Raw genomic sequence first — 13,220 nt, 5'->3', positions numbered from 1 at the left:
CGTTAGACTCTCCTAAAATCTCTCAAACAAGCAGCATCTGGCCTCCGCGTGCTTCGTACCTCTTGCTAAGTGGCCCCAGGCCCAGCACTGGTAGCAGCCAGCCTCCGTTCACAGCTTGGCCTCTCCTGGGCACCTCCAAGCACAGCACAAGTAGCAGCCATCTGCAGATTGCTCTGCAGCTCATGCTGGATGGCCTCGGGCAGAGCACTGGCAGTGGCTGACCGAGGCCTGTACCTCCCACACGGCCCCAGAGCCAGCGCACACAGTGGACACATTCAGACCACATCAAAGCATCACCACCCAACACACACTCCACAAACGACACACTCAAGGGGTGGGCTCAGTGGGCATCAGAGCCCCACTGAGGTCAGTCCTGCTCTGTGGGGTCAGCCCCTGCACAGCTGATTCTCCACAGAGGTCACCGCCAGTCCTTGCAGTTGATTGGCCTGAGGGCAAATCCCTCCCATGGATGTGTCAACAGCAATCAAGGCTCAACTACAACAGGAGGGTGCACACAACCCACACGGGGGGCTCACCTGGAGTGCCCAGCTTGGGTGACTGGAGAGGCTGTGCCACTGGACCCTGCAGGACACCCACTACCTTAGGCCACTCTACCAAACCTGGGAGGCATAGCACCTCTACCTAATACGTAGAAACAAACACGGAGAGGCGGCGGCCAAAATGAGGAGACAGAGAAACATCATAAAAGAAAGAACAGAACAAAACTCCAGAAAAAGCATTAAACGAAATGGAGACAACAATCTACCAGACGCAGAGTTCAAAACACTGGTTATAAGGATGCTCAGTGAACTCGGTGAGAACATCAAGGGCATAAAAAAGGACCAGTAAGAAATGAAGGCGACACTAACTGAAATGAATAATTTACAGGGGATCAGCAGTGGAGCAGATGAAGCTGAGAATCACATCAGCAATTTGGAAAACAACGAGGCAAAAAGCCACCCAATCAGAACGGCAACAAGAAAGGAAAAAGAGGGTCATGTAAGGAGCCTCTGGGACAACGTCAATGTACCAACTCTTACATCCGGAAGGAGAAAGGAGAGGACAAGAAACTGAAAACCTACTTGAAGAAACAATGATGGAAAACTTCCCTAACTTGGTAGAGGAAAGAGACACACCCGTCCGGGAAGCGCAGAGGAACCCGAAGAGGCCCACCCAAGACACATCGCTGATGTTTCTCTCTCCCCCTCTCCCTCCCTCTCTCTGAGACCAATAAAAACACATTTTAAATGATTTAAAATAAAAAAAACTAAATGTATAGGGGTGACGTTGGTTAATGAGATTACATAGGTTTCAAGTGTACAAGTCTATATACATCACCTGTATGTTACATTGTATGTTCCCCACCCGAAGTTAGCTCTCCTTCCCTCGCCACATAGTTGACACTCTCTACCCTTTAGGACCCCACCCCGGCCCCCTCCTCCTCGTAACCACCATACTGTTGCGAGTGTCTGAGGTTTTGTTAGCTTTTCCCGTTTGTTCATTTGTTGCTTTCTGTTTTATAAACCACGTGTGAAGTCACATGGTTCTTAACTTTTTCTGTCTGACTTATTTTGCTTAACATGATGTTCTTAAGACTCATTCATGTTGTCAAAAGCGACAGTATTTCGTCTTTTCTTCTGCCGAGCAGTGTTCCACTGTGCCCACGCCCCACACCCTCTTTACCCCGTGCCCTGTCGGAGGACACTGAGGTGGTCTCCGGGGCTCGGCCACCGCAAACAGTGCTGCAGTGAACATAGGGGTGCACGTATCTTTATGAATAAGTGTTTTTAAATTTTTCAGGTAGATACCCAGAAGAGGGGTTGCTGGGTCACACCGTAGCTCTATTCTTAATTTTTTGAGAAAGTTCCATACTGTTTCCACAGCGGCTGTTCCGGTTCACATTCCCACCAGCAGTGAATGGGCCTCCTTTCTCTCCACAGCCTCCCCTACACTTATTTCTTGTGTAGTTCTTAGAACAGCCGTTCTAACAGGAGTGAGGTGTGGTGTCTCACTGTGGTTTTATTTCCCTTATAGATAGTGATGTTGAGCATTGTTTTAAGTCTCTGTTGGCCATTTGTATGTCTTTTTGAGAGACGGGTCAGGTTGCTTTACTAATAAAGAACCCAGGAGACTTTTCAAGCCTTCGAACAGTCATGTCTTTGTTCTCCAGAATTTATTTCATAGATCTGCTAGCTTAGAAGCATTTTATTTTCCCTTTTACTAGTCACGTAGTTATACTTTCATTTTAAATGCGTTGTACCTTTTCCTGAAGCAGGTTTCCTAGGCTATCTCATAGGTTTGTACCGTGTGGTGCTCTGCACATGCTACCAGTTCACAGATATCTGCTGAGCCAAGTCCGTCTGAAGAATTGAACCAATGAGCATTTGCACAGCATGAGACCTAACTTGAAGGTCATTCAAATCCCAGCTTTGTCACCAATCTGTCGTCTGACTTGACACAAGTCACTGACACTTCTGTGCCCTAGCTCCCTCATGGCTAAAGTAGGGATTGTGATGGTACTTGCTTTTTTTTCTTTTTTATTGAATTTATTGGGGTGTCATTGGTTAATAAAATTATATAGGTTCCAGGCATACAATTCCATAGTACATCAGGTCCTTGCTTTATGAGGCAGTGAGAGTCGAGGTAATAAATGTTAACACTTAGAACAATGCCTGGCTAATGAGTGCCTGGTAAATGTTAGCTATTAATAACAAAAACCCTGATGAAAATGAATCACTTCAGGACAAAGCTTTTTTAATATTCTTAAAGACAATTCCTGTTCAACTCTTACCTTATAATAAATCAGGTTATCTGCAAGAACAGCCTGCTTAATGGATGCCCCGTAGGCTAATTCTTCTTTTCTCCTGTACCATTTAAAGACCTGGAATTTTTTCCATAATTAAACCTGCACAGGAGCCGAGAGCAATCTTTCCACCTCACCATGATCACCTATTAACCTTAGTTCACAGGCAGAAAACTCCTGACAACACGTTTTAACCTGGGATTCTTACCTGGACTCATGCGTGGTTTCCCATTTCCGTAACTAATGACCGCATTTAGCAGATTCAGAGCTTCCCTCTCCAACGAAGGACACGTTTGAGCGACACTGAACCAGACACAGCAGCTGAGATGGGCTGCCTGCCGCGAAACCCCCTCAGCGACTCTGGTGCTTGGGGACCGTGGCTGAGGGACCGAGCCCAGGCCGTCTGCTGGCTTCTGGGCCTGAGGGCTGCCCTGGGCGACACACGCCCCCATCTCACCTGCAGGAGGAGATGATTAATTCAAGTTTGAATGTTTACAAGGAGTAAACTTAAAACTAGGGACCTGAAGATCTCTGACTGGCAAGGATATGTCTTTCACCCAGCCAGCCGGCGAGGCCCCGCGGCTGAGCATCGACCTCTGGACCAGGAGGTCAGGGTTCGAGTCCGGGTCAGGGCACGTGCCCGGGTTTTGGGCTCGATCCCCGGTGGGGGGGTGGTGCAGGAGGCAGCTGGTCAATGACTCTCTCATCATTGATCTATCTCCCTCTACATTCCTCTAAAAAAAAAAGAATATGTCTTTCATCTATCCCTCTATCCGACTTTATCAACTATATATCGTCATGGGTCAAATAAGTTACTGGGACACTACTGAGACCATTTTATGGCTCAGATGAGCCTTTGCCATTTCCCATAGTAAACGTCTTGCTACTTAATAAACAGTTTCCTAAAACAAGCATGGCGCACAAGTGAAAGTAGCTAAATTTTCACCTTGACAAATTTTGCTGGTTTTCATTAGTTATCAGTAAACCCAGTGTCAGCGTGGTGAGGTCTCGTGAGGACTCTCTCCCTGGTTGGTGGTGTTCTGTATGATTATTCTGCTTACAGATTAGTAAACATCTTGGATCCAAGGTAAACATCAAATTTGAAATATTTTGGCCCTCATTTCTTCAAGTATTTTTTTCTACCTCCCTCCTTCTGGGGCTCCAACTACAATATGCTGGACCACTTGGTAGTGTCTCAAAGGATACTGACGCTCTGTTTATTTATTTCTCTCTGTCCTTGCTTGTGGATAATTTCCCTTGTTTCCTATTTAGGTTTACTGATCTGTTCTTATGTAGTGTTTATTACGCTGTTAATCCAGTCAGTCTATTTTTAATTTTAGAAATTGTATTTCTAATCACTGGAAGTTCCATTTGGATGTATTCTAAACCTTCGGTTTGTCTCTTTACCATGCTCCTCCTTTCCTCAGCCTTTACCACGCGGAGAATAATCTCAGCAGCTCTCCATCCTTTCCTGCTAGCCCCTTCGTCTGCATCACGCATGTTTCTATGGACTGAGTTTTCTCCTGGTTATGTGTCATACTTCCCTGCTTCTTGTATGGATGGTAATTTTTTTCATTGGATGCTGAACGTTGTGAATGTTATGTTGTTGTTTGCTGAGTCTGCTGTAATCCTTTAGATATTTTGGGGCTTTGTTCTGGGATGCCACCACAGTACTTGGAATCCGTTTGATCTTTTCAAGAATTAATTTTTAGCCCTAGCTGGTCTGGCTCAGTGGTTAGAGTGTCAGCCTGTGGACTGAAGGGTCTCAGGCTCGATCCCCGGCCCTGGTTGTGCATGTGCAGGAGGCACCCGATCGATGTGTCTCTCTCACACCCATGTTTCTCTCTCTGTCTCTCCCCCTCCCTGCCATTCTCTCTAAAAAACCACTGGAAAAAAATATCCTGGGGTGAGGATTAACAAACAAACAAAAACAAATGAATTTTCAGCTTCGTTAGAGGGAGTTTAGATTTCAGTAGTCTTATTAGGAATCTACTGGCTTCCCTAAATATTAGATCATCTTTCCACTCCAGCTGGTGAGATGTGAGCTATTTCCAGACCTGTGCAAGCCCCGAGGACTTTTTCTGCCTTTTAGCTGTTCTTTCCTGTCCTCGGTCCTTGTCTCACAGGCGTGCACGGTTCAGAACTCAGCCAGAGACTCCATGGGACCCCTCTGTGGATCTCTGGAACTCCCTGTGCAGATTCCTCCTCTCTGTGCTTCGTCCCACAGAGCAGCTGCCTGGGCGCCTGCCTTTCCATCTGTCTCCTCAGCTCAGCAGGGACGCTGGGCTCCATCTGGATTCCCCCTCTGCGTCGCGCCCTGGAAGCTGCTTGCAGGCAGCAAGCTCAGGGCTTGTCTTGTTGACTTCCTTCATCTCAGGGATCACAGCCCTGTGTTGCCTTCTGTCCAATATCTGAAAAATCTTTAATAAAAATATTTTAAATGAATGACGGATATACTCTCCAAATATTTCTGTCTGGCCTGGTTTGCTAGCTGTTTCAGGAAAGATTGTAAGCAACTGCTCCAGGTTGCTCTGCCTTGATGAAGTCCTATCTAGATTTTAAGCTGATAAAAATTGCCCTAATTTCATCTTATTTAAATGCCTAAGTTTATTGAAGAAAAGTATGAGAAACTGGATAATATACATTTCGCTGTAGTTTGGATAATTAATTAAAAGTTCTAGATTAATTTACAAGGAATTACCAGAAACTAGATAGAACATATATAAATATAAGAACCAGGCAAGGATCCTGAATTTTTTTTTAGAATCTTAAGTAATATTTGTAAAAGAAGAAGAGTTTTATGATCAACATCATCAATATAACATACATAATATGATGTAATTTTCTAGTTGTGGTTTTGATGATTTAGGTGGTAATGTATTTTAACCCACAAAAATGAATACCATGGTCCTTTATTTTATTTAAAATTTTTCCTTGAAGGTCATTAGAATCACAGTGAAAGAAACTGTCTTAGATTCACTACAGGCATTCTACCCTATCTTCCCCCTAATACAAAGGCGGCTGACATATGTTTTTACTATATTTTTTTACTTCTTAAGATCATATAGCATTTTATTCCTTACATCTGACAACTTTTCCTCCTGAACACAATCAGAATTAGCTAAAGATCTATTTTCCTTTCAGCAACCCAAATCCCAGTAAGTCATGCATGGATATTCACAAATTGATTCTGAAGTTTATATGGAGAGACAGAGAATCCAGAATAGCCAACACAATGTTAAAAAAGAACGAAGTTGGAGGACTGGTGCTATTCAACCTCAACATTTACTACAGAGCTACAGTAATGAGGACAGTGTGGCATTGTGAAAGAACAGACAGATAACGGGATGGAAACGGACTCCATGAATATCGCCAACTGATCTTTGACAATGGAGCAAAAGCAATGCAATAGACCAAATGTCTTCTTTTCAAAACTGGTGCTGGAACAACTGGGCATCCACATGCAAAAAAAAAAAAAAAAAAATCTAGACGCAGACCTTACATCCTTCACAAAAATTAATTCAAAATAAATCATAGCCCTAAATATAAAATGCAAAACTATAAAACTCCTAGAAGATAGTATAGGAGCAAACCTAGATGACTTTGGATACAGTGATGAATTTTTAGATACAACACCAAAGACACGATTCATGAAAGAAATCATTGATAAGCTGGACTTCATTAAAATTAAAAAATTCTACTCTGTGAAACACAATATTAAGAGAATAAGAAGAGAAGTCATAGATTTGGAGAAAAAATTTACAAAAGACACATCTCATAAGAGCCTTATTCAAAATATACAAAGCTCTCTTAGAATTCAACAGTAAGAAAACAAACAACCTGATTAAAAATGAGCCAAAGACCTTAATAGACACCTTACCAGAGAAGATATACAAATGACCAATAAATATATAAGACAGTCCAGATCCTATTTTCATCATGGGAATGCCGATTAAAGCAGCACTGACACACCTACCAGGGTGACCCCAATCCAGACACTGCCAACGCCCAGGGCTGGTGAGCGTGTGAGCAGCAGGCAATGCAAAGTGGGACAGCCACTTGGGAAGGAGTTTAGAAGTTCCTTACAAAACTAACCACACACCCAGCAATCAAGCTCCTTGGTATTTAACCACGAATTAAAAACTTATTTCCACACAAAACCCTGCACGCAGATATCTATAGCAGCTTTATTTATAATTACCAACGCTTGGAGGCAACCAAGACGCCCTTCAGTAGATGAGTAAGTCAGCTGTGGTGCATCCAGCGTCCAAACAATGGAATATTATTTGGCGATGAAAAGAAATGAGCCATCAAGCCATAAAAAGACATGGAGAAACTTAAAAAATGCATATGACTAAGTGAGAGGAGCCAATCTGAAAAGGCTCATACTGTATGATTCTGACTGTATGACATCCTCAAAACGATAAAACTATGGAGACAATAAAAGAGCAGTGTCATGGGTTGGGAGGAGAGAGGAGGAATATGTGCAGCAGAGGGTTTTCAGGGCAGCGAAACACTCTGAACGGTATTATAATGACGGAGACATGTCATTATTACACATTTGTCTAGATCCCTGGAGTTTACACCAAAAATGAACCGTAATGTAAACTATGGGCTCTGGGTAATCAGGACGCATCAGTACAGATTCATTCTTGGTTTAAAAAAAAGAAGTGAGCGATGCTCATATTGGGAGAGGCTTCATATGTGTGGGGCAGGGAGTGGATGGGAAATCTCTGTGTCTTGCTCTCATTTTTATTATTAACCTAAAACTGCTCTAAAAAGTAAAGTCTTTTAAAAAACTGAAACACTAAAAAGAGGAAAGCAATATCTTGAAAGCAACCAGAGGGAATTGATGCATTACCTGCCTGGAATGATAGGCAATTATGAGATGGAATACAAACCTTTTTTATGGAGGCCAGAGGAAGCTGCACAATGTTTTTTAAGCACTGAAAGCAAAGTATTGTCAACCTCAAGGAAAACCTGCTTCCCTTTAATCACACAACACTTATAACACCAGATGTATGGGTTTTCCACACCAACCAATTCTCCAACTCTGAGCAAATACCAACTGGGCGTCCTACAATTTAACTCAATTCTGACACTAACTGCCCAGAGCTAGCACCGAGCCCCAGGATACAGGCCCAGCCCCACATGACTCCCTGCTCCCGTTTCAGAGCCCAGTCCCAGCTCGTCACCTGTATTTCTGATCAACAGGCTACAAAAAATCAGAGATCCCGTGACTTCTTCCTCACATTTGATAATTTTCTATAACTGCTCACAGAACGAAGGGAAACACTTACTTAGGTTTACTGGTTTATTATAAAGTTTATAACTCAGGAATAGCCAAATGGGTGAGATGCATAGGGCCAGGTATGGGGAAGGGACACGAAGCCTCCATGCCCTCACTGGGTGCATCACCCTCACTGGGTGCAGCCGTCTCCCAGCCTGGAAGCTCCCTGAGCTTCTTCAGCCAGGGTTTTGATGGACGCTTCCTGACGCAGGCATGAGCGATGAAGTCACTGGCCACGGGTAAGTAACCCAAACTCTAGTCTCTCTCCCTCCCCAGAGGTTAGTGTGTGGGGGTGGAGGGGGGACTGAAAGCTGGGTTGGGTCCCCTAGCAACCAACCCCTTACCCTTAAGTCCTTTCCAAAAGTCACCTCATTTATCTAAACTCAGGTGTGGTTGAGACCTGAGGCTTGTTATGAATAACAAAAGATGCTCTTCTCCTCCTTACAAGGCAGAAAATTCCAAGTGTTTTAGGAGCTGCTCCAGGAGCTGGGCATGAAGACCTAATATATATGTCTTATTATATCACAATATCACACAACTGCAAATCCTGTATCTGTCAAAAGTATCTTTCAGGAAGGGAAGTAGGATAGTAATGTTATAGACATTAGAGAGAGGGTTCAAGTATTTGACAAAATCCAACACCGTTCATAATAAAAAATCTCAGCAGGTCAGGAACAGAAAGGAACTGCTCCCACTTGCTAAACAGCATAAACACAAAGCCCACAGCTAATGTGCCTATTGGAGAAAGACCGAATGTGTTCCACCTGAGCCTGGGACTGGGTAAGGCCGTCAGCTCTCACCACTCTTATCAACACAGTACTAGAAGTTCTAGCTACCACAATAAGATAAAAAAAGAAATAGCTAAAAAGACATGGAGGTTGTAAAGAAATAAAACTGTCTGTATTTGCAGATGACATAATTGCTCGTGTAGAAAATCCCAAGGAGTGGGTTTTCAATTTTTAAAACAACCTCAGAACAAATAAGTCAGTTTACCAAGTACACAGAACATAAATCGATACAAGACACTCAACTGCATTTCCATATGCTAACAGTGAACATGTTGAAACTGAACTTAAAAATACAATACCACTTAAAATTGCTCAAAAGAAAACGAAGTACTGAGGTATAGCCCTAACAAAATGTGCATAGGACCTGTATGTCAAAAATCACAAAATTCTGATGAAAAAAAGTGAAAGGAGCCCTAAATAAGAGAAGAGACACAGCATGTTCATGGGCTTTGAAGACTCAGCGTGGTGAAGATGTCAGTGCTCCCCAGCTGGGTCTACAGGTCTCATGAAATTCCTATAAAAATTTTAGCATGCCTTTTTGTAGAAATAGGGAAGCTTATTCTAAATTTTATATGAAAAGGCACAAATCCTCGACTAGTTGAAAAAAAATCTTGCAAAAGGAGAATGAAGTTTTGTGGCTATAAATACAAATTTATTAAACCAGGTATAGTCAAAGAAGCTAAATATTCGGCTTCTGTGTAAGACAGGAAGTCGCAGAAGTCCACTGCTTCCAACCCAAGAATGGGGCAAAGATGGATAATCCACAGAATTCTCAGGGAGCTGAGGTTTCAAGGAGGAAAGTACACCTGGAATGAGTGAGACCAGAGAGAGAAAAATCCACACTGTTCTCTGGAAACTACGCCCTTGGTTTCAACCTGTCACCGAGGAAAGCAAGGCCGCAGAAGGAAAGCTCAGAAGACTTCATCTGCATCACAGGATCTTCAGGCCGGTTCATCTCTCTCCCGCCTCCACTGAAACCTCCATCACGTCCTGTGTTTCGGATCTCAATAAATGTCACCATCGTCTACCCAAGTCACTTAAGCCTGAGGCATGTTGGCCATCCCATTCTCCTCTCTGTCTCTGTCTCTCTGTCTCTGTCTCTCTCTCTGTCACCTGCCTCATCCAATCAATTTTCGAGAGCTGCCAGTTTCACCCGAAGTTTTTTCTTGCTCAGCATGACCCCAGGACGCGGCTCCAGCCCTCACCCCTGCATCACCAGGTCTCCTGAGGTGACCCGTCCAGCCTCCGCCTCGCGGCCAGGTAGTCGCTCCACGAAGCTAAATCCAGGCTTAGTTTCTGCTTGAATTCTCTGCCAAGAGGCCCCTGCGCGGAGCTCTGCACGCGCAGTGCTCCCGCCCCGCCTCCCAGGGACGCGACCTTCCCGGCCCGCCCGCTGCTACTTTGTAACCGAGGGAGCCGCACTGTCCTCCGCCGGCTGGGTCAGTCCCGGGAGCCACCCGCCGAGAGGCGCAGCGCCCCGCTCCCCGCGGCTCCGAGGGCCCCCCTCGCGTACCCACGGCCGGGGCGAGACGGCCCTGCTCCTGGGGCGGCCTGCGGCCCCGCCGACGCCCCTGCACCCCGCGGAACCTGCCTTTTAGCACTGGCTCGCCTGCTGCAAACGATTTCGTGGCGCGGGCCGCCCCGCCCACTCGCCCGCAGCGCTCCTGGAACCGGAGCGCCCTTGTGAAAGTTGCTCAACCCGCCGAACCCAAACTCCCCCGCTCTCTGGTGCATGGCGTGGGCTAAGCTGTCCTCCTGGCTTCCCACTCCAGTCTGCCTTTCTGTCTCAATCGGTTGGTGACCCACAGTTAAGGAAACTAAAGGCCAAGCCGCGCGCCGGGCACCGCTCCCATCACGTCCCCGGCGGAGTGACACCCGCGCGCAGGCGGCTCCACGTCCTGGTCGCGCGCGAAGCTCTGTCCCTGTCGCTGCCCAGAGCCCGGACCTGCTGCTCCTGGGCCCCCGCGGCAGCCCCGCGACTCCGGGGACTCGCAGGGCCAGCTCCCGGCCCGCGGCGCCCCTGAACCGGCGGGGCCCCTGCGGGGAGGCGGCGGGCGCAGCGCGGGACCTCGGTGCCCCGGCCTCGCCGCGATGAGCTCCCCGCGGCGCTTCAGGTGACCGTCGCTGCTCATCCCGCCTTCGGGGGGCAAGGGCCCCTTAGGTCTGGGACCCGCAGGTCTGCCTGAGACTCATCCTCGCAGCTCCCCTTGCAGGCTCCCGCCCTCCAGCCCTCCTCTCCCCGCACCTCGGCCAAGCCCGCCCTGCGGAGCGTCTGTCCCCTGAGCCAGTGGCCGGACACCGCGCCGCCGGAGCCCGGGGGGCGGGGCGCTCCCACCTGCCCCTGAGCCCCTCTCCCCTTTCACCAGCACCCCTCCCCCAGTGCCCAGCCCTGCCTGGTTCCTGACGGAGGCTTCCAGGGCTCCAGGTCTCTCCCCATTTTCTGCCCGGACGGAGGGGGGCTGTGGGAGAACTGGTTGTGAGGAGGGACCTGGAACCCCGCAGAGCTTCAGCCTTCCTGGCCCAGGGGCTCCGCGCTGAGGCGCCCCTGCGCCCTGCGCCCACCTGCCTCCGGGGCAGCGCTCTGGGCCTCGGGGTGGGGTGAGGCCAGTGCCTCCCCCTTGTCATGGTTCTTCTTTCTCCTTTCAGTCCACGTCTCTCATGGAAAAGAATCATGAACATCTTGTTTCTGCCATTGATCTCATCAAGTTTTGCTCGTCGGGCGAAATATGAAAAGTACATTCATTTTTTGGATGATGCGCCCCAGATGCCCCTGCACAGGTTTGCCGGAGGGGGGCCCCGGGGAACTTCCCTCTTCTGGAGAAAATCATTTCAGAAGCAGACACAGCAAGTCCTGCTAGCAAGGACCACCTTTCCCTGGGGCTTCTGCAGCCTCTCCTCCCTCTCCGTCTCTCTCCGTCTCTCCCCGTCTCTCCGTCTCTCTCCTCCCTCTCCGTCTCTCTCCGTCTCTCCCCGTCTCTCCGTCTCTCTCCTCCCTCTCCGTCTCTCTCCATCTCTCCCCGTCTCTCCGTCTCTCTCCTCCCTCTCCGTCTCTCTCCATCTCTCCGTCTCTCTCCGTCTCTCCGTCTCTCTCCTCCCTCTCCGTCTCTCTCCTCCCTCTCCGTCTCTCTCCTCCTTCTCCGTCTCTCTCCGTCTCTCTCCGTCTCTCTCCTCCCTCTCCGTCTCTCCGTCTCTCTCCTCTCTCTCCGTCTCTCTGTCTCTCTCCGTCTCTCCGTCTCTCTCCTCCCTCTCCGTCTCTCCGTCTCTCTCCTCCCTCTCCGTCTCTCTACGTCTCTCTCCTCCCTCTCCGTCTCTCTCCTCCCTCTCCGTCTCTCCGTCTCTCTCCTCCCTCTCCGTCTCTCTACGTCTCTCTCCTCCCTCTCCGTCTCTCTCCTCCCTCTCCGTCTCTCTCCTCCCTCTCCGTCTCTCTCCTCCCTCTCCGTCTCTCTCCTCTCTCTCCGTCTCTCTGTCTCTCTCCGTCTCTCCGTCTCTCTCCTCCCTCTCCGTCTCTCTCCTCCCTCTCCGTCTCTCTCCTCCCTCTCCATCTCTCTCCTCCCTCTCCGTCTCTCTCCTCCCTCTCCGTCTCTCTCCTCCCTCTCCGTCTCTCCGTCTCTCTCCTCTCTCTCCGTCTCTCCGTCTCTCTCCGTCTCTCCGTCTCTCTCCTCCCTCTCCGTCTCTCTCCTCCCTCTCCGTCTCTCCGTCTCTCTCCTCTCTCTCCGTCTCTCCGTCTCTCTCCGTCTCTCCGTCTCTCTCCTCCCTCTCCGTCTCTCTCCTCCCTCTCTGTCTCTCTCCATCTCTCTCCGTCTCTCTCCGTCTCTCTCCTCCCTCTCCGTCTCTCTCCGTCTCTCTCCATCTCTCTCCGTCTCTCTCCGTCTCTCTCCTCCCTCTCCGTCTCTCCGTCTCTCTCCTCCCTCTCCGTCTCTCTGTCTCTCTCCTCTCTCTCCGTCTCTCCGTCTCTCTCCGTCTCTCCGTCTCTCTCCTCCCTCTCCGTCTCTCTCCTCCCTCTCCGTCTCTCCGTCTCTCTCCTCTCTCTCCGTCTCTCTGTCTCTCTCCTCCCTCTCCGTCTCTCTCCTCCCTCTCCATCTCTCTCCTCCCTCTCCGTCTCTCTCCTCTCTCTCCGTCTCTCTGTCTCTCTCCGTCTCTCCATCTCTCTCCTCCCTCTCCATCTCTCTCCTCCCTCTCCGTCTCTCTCCATCTCTCTCCGTCTCTCTACGTCTCTCTCCTCCCTCTCCGTCTCTCTCCTCCCTCTCCGTCTCTCTCCTCCCTCTCCGTCTCTCTCCGTCTCTCTCCGTCTCTCTCCTCCCTCTCTGTCTCTCCCCTCCCTCTCCGTCTCTCTCCGTCT

At 48.5% G+C, this 13,220-nt stretch overlaps 1 protein-coding gene across 1 annotated transcript in view; it reads left to right on the top strand.

The window, feature by feature from the left end:
- Positions 1–8,306: 8,306 nt before the first annotated feature.
- Positions 8,307–13,220, top strand: part of GLB1L3 (galactosidase beta 1 like 3) — a gene marked incomplete at its 5' end in the record, with an annotated part of 33,511 nt that continues 28,597 nt past the window's right edge. The window contains one exon of the mRNA XM_081122758.1: positions 8,307–8,332. Within this exon, the coding sequence (XP_080978884.1) occupies positions 8,307–8,332 (26 nt within the window). The remainder of the gene's footprint in view (positions 8,333–13,220) is intronic.

The sequence above is a fragment of the Miniopterus schreibersii genome (assembly GCF_964146895.1).
Source record: "Miniopterus schreibersii genome assembly, chromosome: 20".
NCBI lineage: Eukaryota > Metazoa > Chordata > Mammalia > Chiroptera > Miniopteridae > Miniopterus > Miniopterus schreibersii.
The sequence above is the reverse complement of the archived record's forward strand: the minus strand, read 5'-3'. Positions and strand labels throughout refer to the sequence as shown.